The sequence below is a fragment of the Poecilia mexicana genome, unplaced genomic scaffold, assembly GCF_051168715.1.
Source record: "Poecilia mexicana isolate PSO_F unplaced genomic scaffold, ASM5116871v1 scaffold_4, whole genome shotgun sequence".
NCBI lineage: Eukaryota > Metazoa > Chordata > Actinopteri > Cyprinodontiformes > Poeciliidae > Poecilia > Poecilia mexicana.
In genome coordinates, this window is record NW_028263373.1 from 31,898,224 (window position 1) to 31,919,267 (window position 21,044).

At 38.1% G+C, this 21,044-nt stretch overlaps 2 protein-coding genes and 1 long non-coding RNA gene across 3 annotated transcripts in view; 1 reads left to right on the top strand and 2 right to left on the bottom strand.

Moving 5' to 3' along the window:
• Positions 1-7,270, bottom strand: part of lonp1 (lon peptidase 1, mitochondrial) — a 35,094-nt gene extending 27,824 nt beyond the window's left edge. The window contains exons 1-6 of the mRNA XM_088005210.1: positions 6,726-7,270; positions 4,833-4,921; positions 4,577-4,696; positions 4,331-4,496; positions 324-437; positions 183-244 (exon numbers count right to left, since the gene is read on the bottom strand). Of these exons, the coding sequence (XP_087861336.1) occupies positions 183-244; positions 324-437; positions 4,331-4,496; positions 4,577-4,696; positions 4,833-4,921; positions 6,726-7,220 (1,046 nt within the window). The 5' untranslated portion in view covers positions 7,221-7,270. The remainder of the gene's footprint in view (positions 1-182; positions 245-323; positions 438-4,330; positions 4,497-4,576; positions 4,697-4,832; positions 4,922-6,725) is intronic.
• An 871-nt stretch (positions 7,271-8,141) lies between these two features.
• rsph4a (radial spoke head component 4A) overlaps positions 8,142-21,044 on the bottom strand; it is a 35,722-nt gene continuing 22,819 nt past the window's right edge. The window contains exons 6-7 of the mRNA XM_088005220.1: positions 11,075-11,192; positions 8,142-10,979 (exon numbers count right to left, since the gene is read on the bottom strand). Of these exons, the coding sequence (XP_087861346.1) occupies positions 10,754-10,979; positions 11,075-11,192 (344 nt within the window). The 3' untranslated portion in view covers positions 8,142-10,753. The remainder of the gene's footprint in view (positions 10,980-11,074; positions 11,193-21,044) is intronic.
• On the top strand, positions 16,119-18,559 carry LOC148160053 (uncharacterized). The gene is made up of 3 exons (XR_015762746.1): positions 16,119-16,630; positions 17,217-17,309; positions 18,176-18,559. It is a non-coding gene; the product is annotated as an uncharacterized LOC148160053 (long non-coding RNA).

Consider the following 21,044-nt stretch of genomic DNA (forward strand, 5'->3'; position numbering starts at 1 on the left):
GTGCAGAAAAAGACTGCAGCCTGAAGTCCATCTGTTCAGATATGGCAACTCCATACTAGCTGAATGTCAGTGCCCTCTACAGGCCCCAACATGGCAACTTCAATGACCCACGACAACATGAAGAACAACTGGACCAAAAGCAAACATGAGTAGAGAATGGTGAGGCTCAGCTGCTGGCTGACCTGTAGAGGGGGTTGAGGGCAATGATGTCCCTGATGGTCTTCACGATTTCAGCCGTCAGTGCCTGACAACACACAAGGACCCTCTGAGAATGCTTGAGCCCTTTCAGGACGTTTCTGCTGCGAGTGCTGTGTGTTGGGTACCTTGACCTCTTCAGTGACCGTGAACTGCTCATGCTGAACGTTATCCACCTCAACCATCAGAATGTTGGAGTAAGGCAAAGGTTGAAGCTCTGGACTCAGGTCAGCTTCTGAAACCTGATCAACACACTTCATTACCAACATGATAAGTCTTTCATTCCTACTCGATTACCAAAATATTCATTTATAAACAGCCCTGGTTGAAACAATAAACACCGTCAGAAATAAAATGCTGATTTTCGTAGAACAGTTGATAAAGTGACTCAGTAAATCACATTCAGTAAAAATAATATTCCCATTAGGGCTGAAATGATTCCTCAAACGATTCGAGTACCTCGATTATTAAAATTCCTCGAGGAAAACTTATCTGCCTTGAAGCTTTAAGTTATGTTTTATTATTTAATGCACCATGTTCCGGCAGGGTTATTACTTGCGTTGCGCAGCACTCTCACTTCCGCCTGAGTTGTTGACGAAAGCCAAGTGTTAGCAGCATAACGTCCAGTTTTCAAGTTTGGCCTGGGAAAATTCAATTGATTCATGATAATGTCCGGGTTTTTGTCGTTTTTCGGGGGACCAATAAGCATCCTTAAAATGACTGGCGCGATACCTGGAGTACGGCATCATTTCTCCTCCCAGAGCTGCTTCCTATTGGCCGGTGTTAAGAGCGAACGGCTCAAGGTGTATTTATACAGGTGAGCGGATAGACTGAACACTGCGGGCAGATGCACATTAGATGATTAACATAAGTGTAGTTTTACGGACGAACAGGAAAATTTATTTCATATCATCCAAGTCTCAACAAATGGATGACGGAGCACGTCATGGCGGCACGCAGCTGGTAGATGTTTCTGTGTGTGATGAAAAAAGGTGTCAAATCCCATTTATAGCTTTTGTTTCATAGAAACAAAATCTATAAATGTCTGGGCAAGGTGAGAGTTCATCTATTAAACTGACTGAAGATGAATACATAAACAAAAAGCTGGAGTATAGACATTTTTATAAGCATATTTGTGAACCTGCTTCTTTATTATTATTACACTGAATATAATTTCAGATTTTTGTATAACTTTTCTTCAGCTTAGAAAGTGAGCTTTATTGTCACAGGTTAATTTTCTAAACTACAGAAAAATTATTGTTGGCTCAAATGTGAAAAATTGGACTGATGTTGATATGTGATAGTAATACTGCTATTATGTTAAATTTACCAATGTTTTATTTTATATATTTTTTATCCCATTACTCGATCATAAGAATAATCAATAGATTACTCGATTACTAAAATATTTGTTTACAATAGCCCCAATTCCCATTAAATCTGTGTTTTAAAGTCATAACTCCTGCAGAGTGCTTAGATCCATGAGAAAGCCACACAGGATTACCCCATTGGGATTTAAAAAAAACACATAAAATCATCAACTGTAGAGTGACATTCCTGAAAAAGACAAAAATCAGATTTGAAATTTTTGGCAAACAAAAATAACACTATTCTTTTTAACATATTAAAAAACATAATATGCATTCCCCTGGCATAAAGAGACATAAGTGAAAGAGACGACATTTAAAGAACAAGAAAAGTAACTTAGTTATTGAAGGTAGTACACATAACATACTCTGTGGATCAGTACCTTATTGAAGTCTCAAACCTTAATTTGCAACAGAATAAACTTTCAGAATAGTAGAATGGACCCACCAGGAAGGAAAAATGATTTGCGATTAATCTTGCATCGGCGTAAACATTGTGGGAATCTCCATACCGTTGATGAAAACATGGCCCCCTACGAACAAGGTTGATTATCCTCTTATTGAGCCTTTAGGATGCTTGGCCATAGCTTCTGCTGGGCCTCACAATCTTCTTTTCAAAGGTCAAGGGCAAGACAGAGTCCATTTATTTTCAGGAAGTCATTTCCCTTAGCAGCTTTCCATGTGTAATCATATCATCTCCTTGCATCAAGTGCATGATGGTAGCATGAGAGTGGGAGCTGCTGGCAATGAGCAATATATATGAAAATCTGAAGCCCTTGTCTTTTGGAAGAACCTCCTGGCACACGTAACAGCTCTCCATCATGTCCTTCTCAGCCTCAGTGACGCCATACAGTCTAAGGTTCCAGTCAGAGCTCCATCTCGGTAGTGCAGATTAAGCAAGATGTTGTATCCTTTTCCTTGAGCTCCACACATTTTTCAAAGAATTAATTTTCTTTTTGATATCTTTAATCTCTTCTAGCATATTTCCCAGCTTTGTTTCTAAAGCACACTTTTTGTGCTGATCATGTTAGCAAGTTATTGGGGTTTATGTTGCTAGTAGTTTGAAAAAGGTTTCTTGGCAACAAGAGGCTTACTTGAGATTACTGGGAATGAGAGAAAATCCTCTTCATCGTTGGCCTCGCGTTAAAGAGCGCCAAGAACCACGCCGATATAGTCATGGTCCTCATTAGCAGCTGCGCAAGTTTTTTCCGACTTGTGATCACTGATTCTTTTTTTATCCGTTTTTGGCATCTTCCTGGGAGCAAGTCTTACAAGACACAAAAGCTCTTAACTGTGCCCTTATGCAAGGATATGCAGAGGAACTTGCAAATAAGAGTGCTAATGTTTCTCTTTTCTGCTCTCGTGCAGTTAGTTTTGCATGGCATCAGTATTTTGGCTCTTGGATAATTTCACCATCATCAGAAGCCTTTTTGCCTGTTGGCTGGAGTAGTGTTGTATCGCCCTCCTAGGAAATGTGTCAGGTTGATCTGCTGTTTGTTGGTGATGACAGCGTTTGCACTTCCTCTCCCAACTCAGTTTCTGACCACTTTTTTGACACACACACTGGAGCTTAGCCATTGGTACTAGTCTCTAAATTTGTTATTTCGCTTTAATTGGTGATGGTAGTGTTTCGTCCCCAACCTCAGTTGGTTTTGGATTGAGCAAACGGTGTTAGCATCCAAGTTTGTAATTTTCTCTAATTGGTGATGGGTGTTTTTGCCCCTTTCAGTTTCAGTTGTTTTTTCATCCTGTCAGGACCTAGCTTATAGTATCAGCCCCTTTTTTTCTTTGGCTTTGTTGCTGTGGATGGTAATGGCAGCGTTTGCGCCCCCTCTCCCAGTCTTTGCCTGTTCTTTGGACATAAATGCCAACCTCACACATTTCAGTTTTTTATTTGAAAAATATGCTTTGAATCATGTATAATTTTTCTTCTACTTAACAACTGTATAACACTTTGTGTTAGTCTTTAACATTAAATTCCAATGAAATATTCATTTGTGATTGTAATGTGACAAAATGTGGAAAAGTTGAAGGGGTATAAATGGGAGACGGTTTGATTCCCTGTCTGCCCGCCCTCATCATTTGTGTCCTTGGGCAAGACACTTCACCCAGTTTACCTGCTGGTGTTGGTCAGAAGGGCCAGTGGCGTAAAATTGCAGCCTTGCTTCTGTCAGTCTGCCTCAGAGGAGCTGTAGCTGCAATCTAGTAGCGTGTTAATTAGCTGTTAGAGATTTCAATTTGAGATATAAAGGGCACTACAAATAAAACTGACTATCCATCCATCCATCCATTTTCTTCCGCTTATCCGGGTAACTGACTATTACATTATTACTTCAGCAAGCCACTGTATGGTTAAATGTTGTAGAAATCAATACTATTCAATAGAGAACCATATAAAATATTTTGATCAACGTGACAAAGGCAATTGAAAATGTTGGAAAAAGCAGATAATTATACATAATCATTTGCATGATGTACAAAAGCATTTGCAACTTGTTGAAAGAAATAAAACTGCTTTTCTGATGTGCACCACTGACAAAATGATTTCAAGATTGACAAGACATTTTGAGAATCTCAATTCTGTTCTGAGAAATGCACCCAGTCTACCCAGAAAAGTTGAAGTGGAAACTGTAATTCATCAATATAATAATATGATCAGAAAAATGGTACAAGCCCCCACAATTCACAAGATGGGCATGAGGAGGAATCTAGTTTAGACTATTATTTGTTTGAAATGCTTCTTGCCGTTTTAACAGCACTGAACTGACCTTGTTCTCCAGCTGCTCTGCCAGGGAGGTCGGCTGGTCCTTACGGCTGCGTTTGGACTTCCGTCTTGCCGTAGCTTTGATCTGAGGCTCTGGTTCAGACGCTGACCAGTGAGGGGACGCCAATACGTCCTCGGCCTCCACTTCCAGTTGTCTTGTTATCCGAATCCTGATGAACCAGAGCACAGAATCAGCAGAGCTGCACACATGGAGATGGTTTAAGATGGTATCAGCTGACCTGGATCTGACCTGCGGTGGCCCATAACGATCATCCTCAGCTTGTCTCCTAAATCCTGCATCTCATGGATCTGAACAAAGGTCCCAGTGGAATAGATGGAGTCCAGGGATTCGACCACATCTGACTCATTACTAGAAGACACAACAGCAGTCATTGAAACTGCTTGGTTCACTGATAAGTCCAAGCAGTTAGCAAATATCAAAGGACAAATCATGTCCTTTGTGAACTCAAATCAAAAGAAACATAATAGAAGCATTTCTGACTTACTTATCATCCTTCTTCATAAAGACTCCAGCGTAAGGTTGAGCGAGGCGCACCTTCCTCCTCAGCAGCTCCATCAGGCCCTTGTTCTTCACCTAGCAGCACATGCAGGAAGAACCTGAAGCATCATTTCAGGAGACCAGTGCCTGGATGTAACTTTGAAGCAGTCATCTTTTCATCACATTCTGCCGATAACCCTGCCTTTTCCCCTACAGCATAAGCTCTGTTTAGCTTGGAGTGGTTCCACCCACCTCCACCTCCACCCAATTCATTTCAGGCGGCCACACGGGACATGAATAATTCTGGTATTGAGATATTTGGAGGGTGAATGTTTTTAGATGTCCATATAACATTATAACCAAACAAACATTATAACCAAACAAACTGCGACAATGTCCCTTTGAGAATGAATTGATAAACTCCATTAAATTGTTAAAATATTATTAAATAGTTGTGTCTGCTTTTGACGAGTCATTCTTAAAATTAAACAATTGGTCTCTACTAGCCCCTCATAAATTAAATCTACTTCTTTGTCCCATCCAGCAGAGAGATGTGCAGAGCAACTGCTTAAGCTCGTCATGCAGGGTCAGTCCAGAGTGGTATGGGGTCTCGAGCAGAATTTGATTTAGGGGCACCTCTTCCTGCTAAGATCATCAGTACCACCAAGAACATCTCGCCATGGACTTAGTGAAATCTGGGAAAGGGGCTCTTTTTTAATTGGCCAAACTTAAAAGCTATCAGTGATAATTGTAAATTCAAATATTTGTGAACAAACAGAGCTCAAAAGATTAAACTTCCAGCATCAGACTGTAGCTGTGGTAACAAAACAATGTAACTATGAAGATTGTTATTTGCACTTTAACAAAGTAAACTTACCAGTTCTTTAAAATCTTTAATTTAAATGTTATACAATTTTAAATATTTTTAATTTATTCTTGCTGAAACCAATAAATTAAATTTAACAGCATTGTTATTCTGAATAAACTAATGTTAAAATTCTAGCTCTACGGTCTGTGTTAAAATGTTAGCATTTATGGGGCCCCTGGAGATCTGGGTGGCCTTCCAACACCTACTTAATTCATTCATACTTTGTGATTAGCAAAGCATAAATTTGCTGATCACAAAGTAAATTTGTGATCAGAAAATTTGCTTAGAGTTTTGGAATCTAAAAACACTCATGGGCATTCCACAAGCAGGACATTAACTTATTCGGGATTTAACAGATGTACAAAAAAGTATTTATTTTAACAGTATTTTTTGTGTGTTGATTTTAAGACTACAACTGTGTGTATAAGCTTTGTCAACAATGTCTTCTACTAATACATTTATCCATGTAACATTTTTTTTAAAACACGGTGGGCCGCCTTGGCTCCCCGACCGTCGGGCTTAGCAAGTTTTCTGAGGAGAAACCTTGCACTGATTATTGAAATTAATTGGTCTGTTTAAATACATTTTTACCACTTTAATACAGTTATTTTCAGGTAAATTATGAACTTGTGTAAAAGGAGAAACGTTCCCAAAGTGCCTGAATCGGAGGCTCTAAAATACCTGCAACATCAGTTTGATATCAAACACTTTTAAAACTCTTGACGATTTACTTTGCATTGCATTTCACAGTCAGATGAAACAATCTGTTGAAAGATTCGGTGATCTGTGCTGTTGTTAACCAGCAGGACAGTGAACCACAGAAAATTTATCCAGGTTTTTAATGAATTTCCCTCATTTGTTACCCTGAGTGATCGTCAGAAGAGATAGAAAGTCGGCCATGTGTATTGTAAGTCACTATAACCTTCTGAATGGCTGTAATGAGGGGGAAAAATCAGGCAGGATTTAACTCCCACTCCACCCGCTATGTGACCTTGGAGCCACTGAAAACACGTAACATTACGTCATCCTCACCTCTATTATCTTTATGAAACGGGGAAACACCGGGTTCCTGCTCACAGCGATCAGTGGAACGTTGGGAAACACCTCCGGGACCATCATGGGGGTGAGAGCCGTCATCTGCGGTCCGCTGTAGGGAGCGTCTCCATTCCCTCCAGACTCATCTCCTCCAGAAGCCGCGTTCTCCCCGCCGTCCTCCCCAGAGAAACCTGCCCCACTGGCCCAGTTACTCAACAACCGAGCTGGTACGCTTAGTCCACAAGGGGACCTGGAGGTAGCTGTATGAGCTAGGGGTAACCCCGCGACCCTAACCCAGCGATAGTGACGGGTAAGCCTGCAGCCCTCAGTCATCGGCGTGCTGGCGATGGAAGAAAGGGTGTTGTAGCGCGGTGACGGCTGGAGCCGGAGCTGACCGGTGGCCTCGGTCAGATACGGAATTGCTTCGCGCCTGAACAGCTGAGTTCTGTGGATCCGCTGAAGAGCACCAGCCATCTTCAAACAGGGGCCCATGTTTCTGGAGAGTTCTAAAATAGCACGTGACAAACTGACCTCCAACTTCCCTCAATCGTTCAATACATAAGATCTACTGCCGGTTAAATGTGCCACACTAAATGTGCATTACTGCCACCTGCTGAGCTGGAGTACGGAACGAAGTGATAAGAAAACTGCCAGAATTATAAATTGGTCCATCTGGTTGTATGGAATGCTCAGAGTATTTTTGTAGATAACAAGAGTTCGATTTAAACCTGCCATAATGAAATAGTTTATGTGAGCAACAACAACAGAGAATAAATTAAATGTTATTCCATTCGTTAATCTGTGAATGTCATGGCCTATATATGTCGATTTTTACTGGTGACCTGTTCATGGTGACCCCGCCTCTCGCCTGTTGACTGCTGGAGATAGGCACCAGCACCCCTGGTGATCCCACTAGGGATAAGTGTGTAAGTTGATCGATTGAACTGAATTTAGAACTAGCTCTTGACAAAGACGAACTGATACACAGGGGATTACTTTCCAAACCTCGGATGGACCAGATTAGGGTTGGACTATATGGCTGAAAAACGCATTACGATATAAGGATTTTGTATCAGTCAATATCAATAATTATTGATTAGTTTTTGTTTTAAATACCTGAAATACTGTCAAACTGGTGGCATGACCTTCCCTGCTTTATTCAGTTTCCTCCAGCTGTTGTTCTCATTTCTCTCCATGCTGATGTTTTTTTTTTTATTTTTAAGGTACGGAGTTATGAAGCACGATGGAGAAACCTGAAACTGCTGCAAAAGTTACTCAACAGGTTGCTAATGTTGAAGAAGATTTTAGGTTATAATATTTCTTAAGAAAACTCTTTTGGCTCGATCTCCTTCGATCCCAGGTTCTCCCGGCGGGCCACGTGTAGCCACACAAAAACAATAATGAGTGCAGATGTCACAGAATTGCAGTTTAATCCAATAGAAGACAACGCATAAAATTACAACAGAAACTGCAGAACAACAGAGACATACAGTCATTTACCTGACATAAATTGAAAGCATAAAAAGGAAAGAAAGAAAGAAAAGCAAAGACGTGCAAAGACATCTTTGGAGAATTGCGAGAGCAAATCTAATTTGTTACTTCTGTGTAGAAAGTTTTATAGTAAAAGGCGTATCCTTATCTTTAATTTATTAAAATAAGGCGTATCTTTGCTCATCCAACCAGGAGCTATCTCTGACCCTCTCTCTAAAGCCAGGAACTCCTGCTGTTTTACGGCTTTTCACAGATGAGTGTGAAAAGCTACAACTTCTACTTATTGTTTTCCCACACAGACAAAAGGCAGTTCAAAAGATCTTAGCAAACCATCTGCTGTAACTACAGGTAACATAAAGGTCAATAGGCCAGAATAAGTTACTGATTTTAAAACTATAATTAGGCTATTTCATCAAGACATGTTAAATTTTAAAACTAGCATACTTTAAATTTATTTTCTTAACACTAGGTAACCAAAGAAAATGAGGTAGTTGATGCTACCCACCTTGCCTGGCTAGCTGTGAGAGGAGCTAAAGCTTTTCCTCCGACTACATTCCCCAGAACGCTGTGTAGTTCTGGATCAGAGTTCAGTGAAATTATTGAACATTCTATCAGACAAATTTTCTATTAATATTGACAATATGTCTATGTCGACATCTATTTTCATTGATTTATTGCTGAGCCCTAGACCAGATGAGTTTTTAATTAAGTGGAAAAATAGTACCGGCAATTAGGCCAGAACAGCGAAGCAAAGGCCTATTGTAATCGCAAGATTTCTTATTCTTGTTTTTTTTTTGTTGTTGTTTTTCTTATTATTATTTTTCCGTCACTTTGCGCGGCTGTTTGGGGCCTTTAACATATTCAAAAACTCACCAAACTTGACCCAAAATTGTCCCCCGACGAAAATTTTCGGATTCTGGTAGAATCGCAAGTGGGCGAGGCCAAACTGCTCTACAGCGCCCCCTAACGTGAGTTGGGGGAAACCGTAGGTCGTAGAGATCTGAAACTCAGTATGTAGGTAGAAATCCACAAATCAAGAAAAAAAGTCTCTTGGAGATACCCTCTAAAATGCACAGGGAGGCGGCCATTTTAGGTCAAAGGTCAAATTTTGGCCATTTTTCACTTTTACTCATGTCGAACTTTAACGAACTCCTCCTTGACTTTTCAACGATCGGCTTCATTCTTGGTCAGAATGCAGTAAAGGCATATGACTTTAAAAGTTTTCAATAAAATTGACTTTCGTATATATTCAGGGGGCGTGGCAGAGCGGCGAATTTGGCGTACTCGCCAAAACAAACAAAGTGCTATAACTTTCTCATAAAAAGGTCAATTGGCACCAAACTTGGTATGGGGGATCTTGGTTGGATGCCTGACGATTCTATGTCGTCATCGTCTGACCTCACGTAAGCCCCGCCCCCTCAGAACAGGAAGTGACTTTTTTTTACTTGGAAAGCTCCAACTATGGCTCTCTTGACCTAATCAAGATTATCTTGTGTCAGATGACTGATAACAAGTTGGTCTCACTTGCTGTAAAGTGCCAAGAGTTTTCAGTGGAGGGCGTGGCCGTGGCGGTGCAGCGAAGTCACAGGTCACGCTGCACCGCCATACGTTTGGCTCTAGATTCCACATGTTTCAGCCCAGCTGCACCAAACTCACTGAGATCGATACTTGTCCACCCCCCATGATTATAAAACTTGGTACACATGTATATCTTGTCAGGACCTACAAAAAAGTCTCTGGGAGCCATGGTCCAAACCCAACAGGAAGTCGGCCATTTTGGATCAAAGTCGCCCTTTTGTCTATTTCATTGATGTCGTATCTGAGCGAACACGTCCTAGAGCTTTTGAGATCCAGGCTTCAAACTCAGTCAGCACAGTCTTGAGGCTTTGAGGGTCAAAAGTTATCAAAGGAATATTCCTATGTCAAAGCATGTGGGCGTGCCCAAGCCTCAGATCTGGCCATTCGCCATGAAACATCAAGATGGATTAACTTCCCCAAAGAAGCTCCCAACTGCATCAAACTTCATTGGTATCATCATAGAGCAGAGCTCATCACATTCAATTGGTGACATCACTTTAGCCACGCCCCCTTCCAACAGGAAGGCACCTGTTGGAAGGAACTAATAGAGCAGTTAGAGCAGTCTTTCTTTGTGTTGGAAGAAAGACTGCTCTAAATCATAAATAATTTGTCTTATTTACAGTAAACATGTTAGGCTTGACCTATGTCAGCCTCAAAAGAACCCAATAGCTTGAAATTGCAATTCAGATCGACTGTGCTTGTGCATCGTCAGGGAGCGCTCCGGAAGATGTAGGTGTGTGTTGCCTGACAGATGGCTGCGGGAACTGCGCGATAGTGTCAGCGGTGGCGAGAGCATGGTGGTGCTGGTACCCCCGCGGTTGCCAATAGGCCTTTGGCGCGCTTTGCTGCGAGGGCCTCCAACGCTGCTTGTGGCTTTAATTCTTCATTGAAATCTATTTTCTAATTTAATTCACTTCACAATTAAATTTCAAATATATAATTATATTATATATTTATTAATCATCATCTTCATCGTCTTCTGATGCCTCTGCCTCCTCCAGGGCAGCTTGCTGCTCTTCTAAATCTTCTTTCAAAGCTTGCTCTTCCTCTGGGGTTGGGTCCAGGCCCTCTGTGATTTCTGGTCCATTTTGATATTCCATTAGTGGTGGAGGGGGAATGGGTGGGCTGTACACCTCCCCTACATACTTCAGACCCCATCCAATATAAATGTTCTCAAACTTCCTAAGATTGGTGAAAAAGACATATCTGTTAGTTATAGTATTACCTTACAGAGAGAAAACACTAAAACAAACAGTTTAATCTCTTTCTGCATTTACTTTCCACATGCATAAGCAAATGCTCCTGGCCAGAGGTTAGAACGCAGCACAGCTATAGCATGCTGAAAAGTCAGTATGGTGGACACCTTGGAGCTCCATGGAGAAGTATTGAACATTTCTGAAGACACACAAGGAAAAAAAGGTAAGATTCAGCTGGCTCAACAAGACTGCACACTCAAAAAAATGAACTTACACTGAAAAAAATAACTCTTTGGATTAACATAAAAAAATCATGGAAAGATTTTCCACCTGATTACTTTGCTTTATTTCAGCACTATGTAATTTTGTTACTCCGATTTAAAGCAAATGTGTTGGTTCAACTTAATTTATTAAGGTTATTCCAATTTAAAGCAAATGTGTTGGTTCAACTTAATTTATTAAGGTTATTCCAATTTAAAGCAAATGTGTTGATTCAACTTAATTTATTAAGGTTATTCCAATCTAAAGGAAATGTGTTGGTTCAACTTAATTTATTAAGGTTATTCCAATTTAAAGCAAATGTGTTGGTTCAACTTAATTTATTAAGGTTATTCCAATTTAAAGCAAATGTGTTGATTCAACTTAATTTATTAAGGTTATTCCAATCTAAAGGAAATGTGTTGGTTCAACTTAATTTATTAAGGTTATTCCAATTTAAAGGAAATGTGTTGGTTCAACTTAATTTATTAAGGTTATTCCAATTTAAAGCAAATGTGTTGGTTCAACTTAATTTATTAAGGTTATTCCAATTTAAAGCAAATGTGTTGGTTCAACTTAATTTTTGTGGTTGATTCAACTTATTTACTTTAGTTGGACCCAATGTAATTTAATAGAGCCAGCCTAACTAATTTTACACTGATAACTTCACACTACTTAATTAAGTTGATCCAACTCATGAAAATTAAGTTAGCTGAACAAACATGCTTCATGCTGAAAGAAAGCTATATAATCGTGTGGAAAATCTTTCCATGATTGAATTATGTTAAATCAAAGACATTTTCTTAAGTGCTATTAAATTAAGTGTTTTAAGACCACACTGAAAGAAGAAAGAACACTCAACAATGAGAAAAAGTACAACATGAACTGTATTTTCAAAATTGTTATCCATTTTCTTTTTACACAGCACAAAAAACAGCTGAGTTGAAAGTTGAAATAAACAACAAAAGGTCAGTTTTGTTATTCCAGAAAAAAACTGGGCTGTGTTTAGCATAGATCAAATTCTTAACAACATAAAAAGTGTCAGTAAATTCGCTCAACTTTGCGAACTGTAACAGTTAAAATTTAGTTTTCGATTGCGGTCTTTGGAAAAACATGTAAAGATAGATTGCCCAAGTTGTTCATCACTTCCACCCCGTCCAGGAGAATCCCAACATCCTCAATGGCATCGCCAGGCTCTGCACTCTCCGGTCGAATAACGAAGATTCCACAGACGGTCTCGGCCATTTGTGCACCTTGATGATGGGAACATGGGTGGGGTTTTGCGGGGGAGAGATTTCACATCTCATTAAATAAAAAAATAACTTTACACTTATTTGGCTGACTCAACAACAGCTAAGGTCCATCAAAGACCTGTCTGTGTTAATTGTGAGTCCAGTGGTAAGATTTCCCATTTAGAAAAGGTACCATATTTTCTACATTTTCACAAAAATCGTCTTATAATCCGGTGCACCTTGTGGTGCGGAAAATACGGTATATTGTCTCATATGGAAAAACATGAAGAGAAGGGATGAATCCCAAATAGGCCCCATATTCCATGGCCTGTTCTCCTCAATTGAAATGACAGTCTGAGGATCCACCACACAGACTGTCATTCTAAACCAGTCCAATTTATGTGCAAGTACAAAGCCCTGACACTGTACACAAACCAAACATCTTATACATGAAGAACCTGTCTTATTTCCTGGATGGAGGAAATGTCATGACTATGTGTGGTAGTTATTTCCAAATAGATCAGTACTAACATCTTAGGTAAAGTTACTTAATATTTTTGTCTGCATATGAAACAATGCTGTTAGAAAAAAAGGTTCCTCTGACTCAAATTTAATACTTTTTATTATTAATAAATTAAGAATCTGTGTTACGATAGAAAGCCACAAAAGTGTGTGTGCATCCAATGTCCACTCTGCATTTACCTACATAATAACAGTACTGAAATTAAATAATAATAATAATAAAAAAACATTTAAATAGACTTATGTTTGGCCCCAGTGTTTAAAATCCACTAAACCTCAGACTTCAGAGTTTGTATGTCACCAGATGCTGAATTTACATCAGTCCAACTTTTTTCCAGGGAGTTTTAACAACCTGAGGAGGAGCAAAACTGTGACATTTATGGGGTCCGTTTTTTGTCTTGACAGCAGCTTTGTGACCCTTACACTGCTTCATGTGATGTTAGCATGATTTGAGTACATCAATTACATAGAAACGTGACCGAACATAGAAAAAAATGTTTTTTTTAAAAGTCTGATGATATTAATTTGCATCTTTTTATTTCGATTTTTATTTTGATTTAGACGGATGAAAATAGACTGAATCTTACCTTTTTCAAATTAAGCAGATCCAAATCAGGAATCTTCCCGCTTCTCTTGAAAGAACAGTTTGAAGTTTTCCCAGACACAAGATCTCGCGTGATCTCGCTAGCATCTCGCGTGATCTTCCGTAATTTCGCTAGCATCTCGCGTGATCTTCCATAATTTCGCTAGCATCTCGCGTGATCTTCCATAATTTCGCTAGCATCTCGCGTGATCTTCCGTAATCTCGCCAGTGTCTCGCGTGATCTCCGGGTCTCGCTAGACCCTCTTCGGCGGGAGATTAGTCTGACTACATTGAATCACGTTGTCTCAACTTGAATACACTTTATTAACGCTAGGTTGTTGAATTTTATGTTTATTTGACGTGATTTTGTCATATTTGCCTTTGAAATATAAAATAATTCTGTTAAACATGTTATTTTTTATAAATGCAATAACCACTTCAATTCAGTTGTGCTTTGACACAAGCATGGAGCAAGCAGGCAATAAATGTTAGAAAAAACGCTGATTAATTACCAGCTAACCATCACTTCATGTGATGTTAACACATGTTAGCCATTGACATGAGTACATAAATTACATAGTGTGAAGGTATCACTGTTAAATAAGTTGGTTTCAACTAAATTTGCATTCATCTTAATCAAGTAAAGTCAATTATTTGGTCCAAAACATTGCAAATTAGTTGGTCTGGTTCTATTAAATTACATTGGGTCCAACTAAAGTAAATAAGTTGAATCAACCACAAAAGTTAAGTTGAGCCAACACATTTGCTTTAAATTGAAGTAACAGAATTACATAGTGCTGAAATAAAGCAAAGTAATCAGGTGGAAAATCTTTCCATGATTTTTTTAATGTTAATCCAAAGAGTTATTTCTTTCAGTGTACATAGCAACACTGATATGTGCACAATCCTGCCAGGAAAATTTAGTATTCTCTAAACTGCAGCTGGCGTTTTCCTGGCACGAAAAACAATCATCTCGCAGGGCCTCGTGTGATTTCCCATGATCTCGCGGGATTTGCCGTGATCTCGCTCGTCGCCTCCAGCACAAGATCAGTCTGGCTATAATGAATCGTGTTATCTCAACATGATTCAATTTCATAAACGTTAAGTTGATGAATTTCTTGTTTGTTCAACATGATTTTATCACGTTTTTGTTTAAAACATGAAATTATTGTGTTAAAAGTACATGATATTCTTTTATTAATCTAATAACCCCCTAAGTTCATTTTTTTGAGTGTAGGGGGTTATTAGATTAATCACGTCAAATAAACATAAAATTCAACAACCTAGCGTTAATAAAATGTATTCAAGTTGAGACAACGTGATTCAATTTAGTCAGACTAATCTCCCGCCGAAGAGGGTCTGGCGAGACCCGGAGATCACGCGAGACACTGGCGAGATTACGGAAGATCACGCGAGATGCTAGCGAAATTATGGAAGATCACGCGAGATGCTAGCGAAATTACGGAAGATCACGCGAGATGCTAGCGAGATCACGCGTGATCTTGTGTCTGTGAAAACTTCAAACTGTTCTTTCAAGAGAAGCGGGAAGATTCCTGATTTGGATCTGCTTAATTTGAAAAAGGTAAGATTCAGTCTATTTTCATCCGTCTAAATCAAAATAAAAATCGAAATAAAAAGATGCAAATTAAAATCATCAGACTTTTAAAAAAAAAACATTTTTTTCTATGTTCGGTCACGTTTCTATGTAATTGATGTACTCAAATCATGCTAACATCACATGAAGCAGTGTAAGGTTCACAAAGCTGCTGTCAAGACAAAAAACGGACCCCATAAATGTCACAGTTTTATGTGTGACATTTATGTCACATTTATGTGACATTTATGACATTTACTCAGGTTGTAAAACCTGAGGTTTAACAACCTCAGGTTTTGTTAAAACCTGAGGTTGTTAAAACCTCAGGTTGTTAAAACCTGAGGTTGTTAAAACTCCCTGGAAAAAAGTTGGACTGATGTAAATTCAGCATCTGGTGACATACAAACTCTGAAGTCTGAGGTTTAGTGGATTTTAAACACTGGGGCCAAACATAAGTCTATTTAAATGTTTTTTTTATTATTATTTTATTTCAGTACTGTTATTATGTAGGTAAATGCAGAGTGGACATTGGATACACACACACTTTTGTGGCTTTCTATCATAATACAGATTCTTAATTTATTAATAATAAAAAGTATTAAATTTGAGTCAGAGGAACCTGCGGAGGCCTTTGCTGTTAGAGCTTTAAATGTGCTTGCAATGTCCACATAAATGTCCACCTGGTAGCTATGGATTTCTAGTATTATTTTCTGGCTGAAACACTCAGAGGATTGTCCATTATTCCTATTATGGTAGCAGACTTGAGCTTTCTTATTTTTTAAATACATATATTCCTCTGCTCTAAAGATGTATTTTGTTATTGTACTTGTTTTTCCACAAATAATTGTAGTTCAAAAACAAGTTTTAAGTTTATCGGTTTAATTTTGAGATGTTGAGGTTTTTGTTTTGATTTTTATGTTTTATATTTTTATTGCTTTCTACCATGTTCAAGTCACCACTGTTCTGCACATACATGCTTGCATGTGCCCAGTGATTATATTCAGTTTCAGAACAGCTGAAACACTGGGTGCCTTTAAATCTCAACTTAAAACCCACCTGTTTAGAGTTGCTTATAGCTAAATTAGGATTAGTGCGATTTTAATGTCTTCAATGTTTTTAATGTTTTTGACTTTACTTTTTATCTGTTTCACTTGTATATTAAATGTTGCATGACTCTGTTTCTGTTTTTAATTATGTAAAGCCCTTTGAAATGCCTTTCTGCTGAAATGTGCTGTACAAATCAAATTTGATTGATTGATTCATGATGCATTCAAGAGACTTGTACTAAAAGTTTGAATGTTCAGATACAACTCTGCTCAGGGTGAATTACATATTTTAATGTTTGAAAATCTGATCTCTTTCAGAACATCACCTGTCTGTTATCCACCTACATAAGCACTGGTGAAGTGGGTCATCGGCCATCAAGTTTTAGATTTCAGTGGCTAATGGTAAGTTTTGCCAGATCTAAAATGACTGAATCTAGTGTTAGAGCGATCATAAGGGTTCAGCTGAACTTGTATTTGGCAAGTCAGTTTTATTTGTCTTTATTTGCGTGGGGATGTGGAACTGTAAGGAGTGTTGTCTCTCTCTGTCTAGTAGATATGAGCTGCTATCAGCCCTATGCTAGCTACAGAATAGTACAGAGCAAGGGGGAAGAAGGATGAGCAGCAACATGAGATTGTGATTGACAGCACTAAAACTCTCCTGCCACTGACTGGTTGTTTCTAGCACTGGGAGAAGGCAGAGGAAATAGATTTTTCACAGTATATCCCCCTATACTGTACCCTTGTTTCAGACATAAATATTTCTTAGGTGACAGCTTCAGTTAGAAGTTTAAATAAAATGTTAAACTTAATTTTAGTCATAGCATAATGAAAGGAGAATAACAATTTTAAAGATCTTTCAAATAGGCTGCAAGCCACTGATCACTTTCGTTGTGACTTCCTTTGAATTTAAGTTTTCAAGTATGTGACCTTATAGTATACTGCTGGATTTTTGCGGTTGTTCTCATTGTTTTCTGATCTGCATATTTAGGAAAACACTGCTGAAGTCAGACGAGAGTGGATCCTAAAAGGTCTGTGTGCATACCTGGATGAAGATCCAGAGAAGCTGGAGAAAGAGTACATGGTATGTTAATTTATCTTTGTGTCCACAAAAGAGGTGATTATAGTTGGAGTTAATTGGACTTCCTGTGAATTACCAATAAATTTAAAATAAGAGATGATCATTAAAACTCTTCTTTTTTTCACTTGGGTACATTCAATTTTAATTTGACTTTTGAGATGCTTTTAGATTTCTCCCACAGAAAAGGATAATCATTAGTAAGATTGATATAATTACAGTTATTGTTAAGTGGGTTTAAAATGAGGATTTTCAGGTGAGTTAAACTCCACAAAAAGATCTTTGGCCTGTTTTATTTAGCCTTTTTTTTCTAACAGCATTGTTTCATATGCAGACAAAAATATTAAGTAACTTTACCTAAGATGTTAGTACTGATCTATTTGGAAATAACTACCACACATAGTCATGACATTTCCTCCATCCAGGAAATAAGACAGGTTCTTCATGTATAAGATGTTTTTTTTGTGTACAGAGTCAGGGCTTTGTTTGCACATAAATTGGACTGGTTTAGAATGACAGTCTGTGTGGTGGATCCTCAGACTGTCATTTCAATTGAGGAGAACAGGCCATGGAATATGGGGCCTATTTGGGATTCATCCCTTCTCTTCATGTTTTTCCATATGAGACAATATACCGTATTTTCCGCACCACAAGGTGCACCGCATTATAAGACAATTTTTGTGAAAATGTAGAAAATATGGTACCTTTTCTAAATGGGAAATCTTACCACTGGACTCACAATTAACACAGACAGATCTTTGATGGACCTTAGCTGTTGTTGAGTCAGCCAAATAAGTGTAAAGTTATTTTTTTATTTAATGAGATGTGAAATCTCTCCCCCCCAATACCCCACCCATATTCCCATCATCAAGGTGCACAAATGGCCGAGACCGTCTGTGGAATCTTCGTTATTCGACCGGAGAGTGCAGAGCCTGGCGATGCCATTGAGGATGTTGGGATTCTCCTGGACGGGGTGGAAGTGATGAACAACTTGGGCAATCTATCTTTACATGTTTTTCTAAAGACCGCAATGGAAAACTAAATTTTAACTGTTACAGTTCGCAAAGTTGAGCGAATTTACTGACACTTTTTATGTTGTTAAGAATTTGATCTATGCTAAACACAGCCCAGTTTTTTTCTGGAATAACAAAACTGACCTTTTGTTGTTTATTTCAACTTTCAACTCAGCTGTTTTTTGTGCTGTGTAAAAAGAAAATGGATAACAATTTTGAAAATACAGTTCATGTTGTACTTTTTCTCATTGTTGAGTGTTCTTTCTTCTTTCAGTGTGGTCTTAAAACACTTAATTTAATAGCACTTAAGAAAATGTCTTTGAATTAACATAATTCAATCATGGAAAGATTTTCCACACGATTATATAGCTTTCTTTCAGCATGAAGCATGTTTGTTCAGCTAACTTAATTTTCATGAGTTGGATCAACTTAATTAAGTAGTGTGAAGGTATCAGTGTAAAATTAGTTGGTCTGGTTCTATTAAATTACATTGGGTCCAACTAAAGTAAATAAGTTGAATCAACCACAAAAATTAAGTTGAACCAACACATTTCCTTTAAATTGGAATAACCTTAATAAATTAAGTTGAACCAACACATTTCCTTTAAATTGGAATAACCTTAATAAATTAAGTTGAGCCAACACATTTCCTTTAAATTGGAATAACCTTAATAAATTAAGTTGAACCAACACATTTCCTTTAAATTGGAATAACCTTAATAAATTAAGTTGAACCAACACATTTCCTTTAAATTGGAATAACCTTAATAAATTAAGTTGAACCAACACATTTCCTTTAAATTGGAATAACCTTAATAAATTAAGTTGAACCAACACATTTCCTTTAAATTGGAATAACCTTAATAAATTAAGTTGAGCCAACACATTTCCTTTAAATTGGAATAACCTTAATAAATTAAGTTGAACCAACACATTTCCTTTAAATTGGAATAACCTTAATAAATTAAGTTGAACCAACACATTTCCTTTAAATTGGAATAACCTTAATAAATTAAGTTGAGCCAACACATTTCCTTTAAATTGGAATAACCTTAATAAATTAAGTTGAGCCAACACATTTCCTTTAAATTGGAATAACCTTAATAAATTAAGTTGAGCCAACACATTTCCTTTAAATTGGAATAACCTTAATAAATTAAGTTGAGCCAACACATTTCCTTTAAATTGGAATAACCTTAATAAATTAAGTTGAGCCAACACATTTCCTTTAAATTGGAATAACCTTAATAAATTAAGTTGAGCCAACACATTTCCTTTAAATTGGAATAACCTTAATAAATTAAGTTGAACCAACACATTTCCTTTAAATTGGAGTAACAAAATTACATAGTGCTGAAATAAAGCAAAGTAATCAGGTGGAAAATCTTTCCATGATTTTTTTATGTTAATCCAAAGAGTTATTTCTTTCAGTGCAGGATTTTAAAAAATTTAAATATCCCAAACACTTCTCATAACTTGTGTCATTATAAAAGTGATATGATGGACCCGTTTAAGTTAAAAACAGAGTCTCACAAAAATACCACTGATGGAGTAAGCTAAAAGACCAAAACTGTGTCTGCAACATCATGAAAACCTTTGTCTTCTGACATAATGCAACTCACAGTTATGGTAAGAAGACAGTGAAAGTACTGAGCCTCCCGGGTGCTTTCCATGTCAAACATGCCACTAAAAGATGTTTGACACCCAACTGCACCCACAGTGCTCACACATTCATCCAGATTGGTAAGTAACTCTTGAGTTAAATGCTTTTACCAGGGGAATGTTTTTTTTTTCTAAAATAAAGCTTAATGCAGAATGAAAAATAAGTATTTGGTACAAATTTTCAAGTTTTTTCACTCAAAAAATGGAAAGGTTTTTATCATAGCTTCATCTCAATTGTGAAATACAAATTTTACAAAAAAAAAAATCCAGTATGTGCACACACGCACGCACGCACACACACACACACACACACACACACACACATATATATATATATATATATGTATATATATATATATATATATATATTTGTAGACCACACAGTCGCGCAAGACTGCAAAACCCGACACACCAACCTGTGCACCACTTGGATTGATTACAAGAAAGCCTATGACTCGATGCCACACACTTGGATCATTGAATGCTTAGAGATGTACAACATCAATATGACTCTAAGAGCCTTCATCGCAAACTCAATGGGGCTGTGGAAAACCACCCTTGAAGCCAACTGCAAACCACTTGCACAAGTGTCCATCAAATGTGGCATATACCAAGGAGATGCTCTGTCCCCACTGCTGTTCTGCATAGGCCTGAACCCCCTCAGCCAAATCATCAACAAGACTGGCTACGGATACCAACTCAAGAATGGGGCCACAATCAGTCACCTCCTCTACATGGATGACATCAAGCTGTATGCCAAGAGCGAGCGAGACATCGACTCACTGATCCACACCACCATGATCTACAGTACTGACATAGGGATGTCATTCGGACTAGAAAAGTGTGGCCGGATGGTTACAAGGAGAGGGAAGGTCGTCCGCACACAAGGGGTCTCACTCCCAGAAGGAACAATAGCAGACATTGAGGACAGTTACAAGTACCTGGGAATACCACAAGCAAATGGCAACCTCGATGAGGTCACAAGGAAAGGAGCCACAGCCAAATACCTCCAACGAATAAGGCAAGTCCTGAGAAGCCAGCTCAATGGCAAGAACAAGATCCGTGC